Source organism: Porites lutea, chromosome 4, assembly GCF_958299795.1.
Source record: "Porites lutea chromosome 4, jaPorLute2.1, whole genome shotgun sequence".
Classification (NCBI taxonomy): Eukaryota; Metazoa; Cnidaria; class Anthozoa; order Scleractinia; family Poritidae; genus Porites; species Porites lutea.
In genome coordinates, this window is record NC_133204.1 from 39,651,140 (window position 1) to 39,656,364 (window position 5,225).

General features: G+C 39.3%; 1 protein-coding gene across 1 annotated transcript; it reads right to left on the reverse strand.

The window, feature by feature from the left end:
* LOC140934662 (uncharacterized) lies at window positions 1-1,481 on the reverse strand. Its single transcript, XM_073384247.1, has 2 exons — window positions 1,203-1,481; window positions 1-102 (listed from the first exon to the last, which is right to left on the reverse strand). The coding sequence occupies exons 1-2, from the start codon at window positions 1,479-1,481 to the stop codon at window positions 1-3; spliced, it is 381 nt and encodes a 126-aa protein (XP_073240348.1).
* Between the last annotated feature and the right edge of the window lie 3,744 nt (window positions 1,482-5,225).

Here is a 5,225-nt window from a genome sequence, read left to right on the forward strand (position 1 = left end):
TTAAATTCCATGACTTTCCAGGCCTGGAAAATGAAATTCTGAAATTCCATGACCTTCCAGGTTTTCCATGACCTGCACGAACCCTGACTGACTAGGAAATGTCTGAGAAAAAAAAAAAAACAAGAAGAAAGGCATCCAAAGCCATCAATGAGCAGCCATGTTTGTTGAAACAAGACCATGAACAGGGAAAAAGAAGTGCAATTTACCTCAAGAGGGCTGACGACTTTGGGGTACACATTTCCCAGATAAAGAACTGACACAAAAGATATTGCAAACAAAGAAGGACGAGTTGAGGTAATGGGTTTGTGGCAAACGTGCCGTATTTATGATCTGTTTCTGAAAGAAAGATAAATAACATTTCAAAGCAGAATAGTTTTATTTATATACACATGTACCGGTATGCACTTATAATAAAGCAGAATGATCAGACAGATATGATAGAAATGTAGTTCAAAGAAACCCTGGCAAGATTTCCATACCACATACCTTATTGTTTCTACATTTTTATAATGGATGACCTCCTGAAAACCACTATCACTTAGTGATGAAGGTCTTCTCTTAAAAGATGTATTTTATTATAAAAGCCGAACTTCTGATTAAGGTATGCAGTGTTCTTGAAACTGAGCCAGTCCTCCAAGACATCTCTGGAGAACAACTAAGTAGAGGATCTAATAAAGCACAAAATGTGAGAATGGAGATTATTATTAAGATGTGAGATTATTATTATTATTATCATGTCCATTCCTTGTTCTGGGAGCACCAACAATCAGAAAAATATTTCTGACTACCGACAAAACGAGTAAAAAATTACCAACTACCGACAGGAAAAATATTAACCGACTACCGACATGGGCTGACATTATCAGGATCTGTCAATGTATAAGGACCTAGACCCGCAACAGATCTACCATATGCGCAAGAACAAGCACAAGAGGCTGTATTGAAGGAGAGTTGTTGACATTGAGCAGGAAACGTTTATGCCCTTGGTGTTCTAATACAAAACCTGGTGGCATGGGGAAAGAATGCCTCAAATATAGTGGTTAACTTATTATTATTATTGTTATTATTCTCATAACTATTATGTCCGTTTCTTGTAGACTAAGGCAGGATGTTCAGACTAGTTTATAGTCCTTGGGAGCAGGTTACAACAAGTAACCATGGGTCCCATGTCTCTCTTTTCCTTCTTTTTACAGGGACAGTACTTTCCTTAGTATCTTTGCTGTCCCCAACAATGCTGTTTTCTGAATAACGTCCAACCTCACGTTCACACCGATTCGCTTCATGTACTCCTTAAAGTTGACCGATACGGCTCCAAGGGCCACAATAACAACAGGCACTACAAAGACTTTTTGCATGCACCAGACTTTTGCAATTTCATTTTTCAATAGTTGGTATTTCTCTAACTTCTCAAGTTCCTTATCTTTCACCCTGTCATCACCTGGGATGGCAACATCAATTATGACAACCTTTCTCTCCTTCATATAAATAAAGACAATGTCTGGTCTTCTTGAAGATCAAGTGTGGTATCTGTTCTTATCAGTCACGTTTACTGTCTCTGCCAAAAACGTGAATATTTTCTCTCCCTTCTCTTGTTCTTGCCCCGTTTTGGCTGGTTCGTTTTCGCTTCTTTCAAGGATTCTTCCATTACTTTTGTTTTTGCCAAGCAACGTTCATTCCTTCGATTTCGAAGCTTTTTCTTTGACGCCGCAAGGCACGTGCTTTGCGTGTGTTGTAACAAGTTATTAGTATTATTTTTCGTAATTGTTGAACAGTTGATTTTGCCTTGCAAGTAGAAAATTATCTTAGGCATATAACCACATCCTATGACGAATAATAGAATTGACTCGGGTTGTTTTTATCAACCTTAGTGGTTTCGATTGTAATTGGTTTATGCGCGGTAAATAATAATTAAGGTAGATAATGTGGGATATGTTAAGGAAATAGGTATCACACTCACGTGTTAGATCGCAAGAAATAATAGTGAGCCTTTGCCAAGTTCGGTTTGCGGCCGGACATACGTAGTCAAGGCGTTTACTTGTGGTAGCAATAAAACTAGTGAGCATTGTAATTTTGAGTAGAACGTTTAGAACGATTGTGATGTACGAATGAACGAACGCAATAAAGCGAAGAAAGTGAAAGATACAGTCCTGATTGTTTATTGAACCAGCGGACGCAGAGATATTCCAAACGCAGTGGAAGATTCCGCAACAACTGGTCCTTCGAGCCAGATTAGAGAATGTCTAAAAAGAAAGTAAGAGCAGGCCATCGTGGATTCCTCACGAAAATCATTGAAGAGGCTAACGAGCGTTTAGAGGACGGATATTTAACCGTTGGAAAGACAGAACTGCTGAAATGGAAAGCTAGTTTAGGAGAACAGCTTCAAAAGATTGAGCTGCTTGACGAAGAGATTCTGGCCGAGTTAACGGCAGACAAGAAAGTAACAGAGGAAGATGTGGCAGACGAGATTGAACGGAGTGGCCGATTTAGGGCAGACACAACACAAGCGTTAACTGCCATCAAAGAACAATTGACAGAGCAATCTCCTTCACCGCCAGCTTCACAATTGGCACCTCAATACGTAAATTCAAGCCAAGGTTACCAGCCGATAAGTAGCCAACAAAAGACAGTGTGAGCAAAGCTTCCGAAATTAGAAGTAAAAAAGTTTAACGGAAAACTCTGCGAGTGGCAGGAGTTTTGGGACTCGTTTGAGAGTGCCATACATATGAACGATGGGCTTTCGAACGTAGACAAATTTTCCTATCTAAGGAGCTTACTTCTGGGATCGGCAAAATCGGCAATTGGAGGATTTGCGCTGACATCAGCGAATTACGAGTCAGCCACAGAGCTCTTAAAGAAACGTTGTGGTAAAAAGGTCGCGGTTCAGAGAGCACTAATAAGCGAACTGTTGAATTTTTTCCTGTCTCCCTGATTAGTTTCAGCGCTTGTGCTCAGCTAAAAGCTTGAGACTTTAATAAAGTTATTATTATTATTATTATAATGTCACTGCCCAAGAAAAAGTCTGAAAAAAAGACCAAAAAGAAAGCCATTTATGCCAGCAGTTGTCTTTGCTGAAACAAGACTTCAGACCTTAAATTCAACCCTTATTTGAAGCTCGATCAGCAATAATTGACCAGACCGTGGCGCTTATAGCTAGAATGCACCTGGCAGTCTGCACCAGGCAGAACTTTTCAAGTGTTAGTGGTGTGATGCTAGGGGAAGATGAGGAAAGACGTAGGCACCCAAGGGAAGCACCTTTCTCATTTTGTCATTAACACAGAACCCTTAACACAGCAGCCCCATGGCAACTGCATCCATTTCTCTCCCATGGATGGGAAACTACATGTAGTCCATGATTTAAGTACTTGATTCCTGTGTATTCACGCAGCTCAGGAAAAGGTTAAATGGATGTAGTGATATAAAATACAAACATTGTCTTCTCCCATCAGAGACAGCATTTAAATGCTTTGCCATTTTCCAATGCACAGTCTGAAATTGTGACCAGCTGGTCACCAAAGAATTCATAAATTGCGAGCTGCTGACCAAATCTCAAAGTTTGTTGTTCGCAGGCGAATGAATAAGTTGTTTTAACCCTTTCACTGCTGTGGGTGACTTTGGTTGCCTTACCCATGCACCACTACAGGCAACTTAAGTTGTCCAAACATTACAATGAAAATGAATGAATCATGAAATAGCTTCTTAGATCAAAGGAATCAAAACACACATGCTAGAATAATAGCTCATTAAAACAAACTAGATTTCACTCAAATTTGACCCAAGAAATACAATTTTTTGGGCATTTACATGTGGTAGACATCACTTTACTTTTAAAGAGACTCTGGATGCTATTTTTGGCAATAGTGACTCTGAATTGGAAGAACTGGAAGAAGAAGCAAGAGGTTCAAAAAGCCAAAGCAACAATGATCTTTTTTGCCAAATAAGGCTTTCAAGCTGATTTACAGGTATTTAGACATGCCTGTGGAACTGAAGACATTTTCTCATTTTCAAGCTTGGAACAACACATCTCCGAAGGATATAAATGCCTGTCTTGCTTTGCTTTATTGCAATGAGGCTTTGCCAAAAACCAGCAGTGGGTTCTGTGACTTTTTCATCAGTAATGTCACCCAACAGGTTTGAACTCTATTATTGTTTGTGAAAATGTATTGTGTGAGACAGCACACAATAGTACAGTACAGGCCACGGGCATTGCAGTATTACATGTGCGTTTCATGTATGTAAATCTGCCCTATTGCACGCAAATTACACAAGAAAAACATGCACTAAACACATGGGTAAAAAAATACACATAAAAATACACGCAAAATAATTTGCGTGTTTCTCATTAGTTTTTTAAGGCAACTCCTTTTTCAATGCCACAGTGGACAAACCAAACCCCGGCCCGAAGTCAAAAGTGGTAAATGAACACTTGGAAGTCATAAACACAAGAATGGAGGAAAATGTTGAGCTGACTGCACCGGGTAAGTCTTGTTCAATTCCAATCATCTGTGGAAAGTAAACGCGAACTACGTGAAGACGAACTAGACATTCATTATACATTATTGCATTTTTTTATCTACTTTGGTTTGTGTAGACAGAATAACTTAACAGGCATTTTCCTACTGTTTAGCTCCACAGAAGTTGCTGTATGACAAATTCAAAGTTCAGTTACCTTTGAGAACCATTAAGTGAACAAGATTCAAGTTAGGATGGCGAAGATCTGGGCCATGGTATTGCCAGATTGTGAAAGAAGAAAACCGAGTCAAAAGATTGGAGTTCCCAACAGAATACGCTGAAACAATGAACTGTTACAAAACTTCATCTTTACTGATGAGAGCAGCATTTGGCTTAAGAGACATTAAATTGTGCTTCAGAAAAATTGGTCGGCCAAAGAAGATGAAGCTGACCCCCCAAGCACCCCTACAAAGTCCATATCTGGGCGGAAATTTCGATGAAAGGAGCCACACCAATTAATTTTTGGGGCAATTCTGCACAGGTTCTTTTATGTAGAAGAGATCCTCCAAAATACCCTGCTTCCCTTTGTCAAGGAGACTTTTCTGGTCAATGACTGCTTATTTTGCAGGATACTGACCCGAAAAATACTAGTAAGTGAAACCGTTGGTTGATGATGTTTGCCAGCTAAATTAAAATACTCGTTTTACATAGTACTGACTAGTGCTGTTGTGATTGTGGTTAGGATTTTCATTTTATTTCAGGATAAAGCAAGTAAC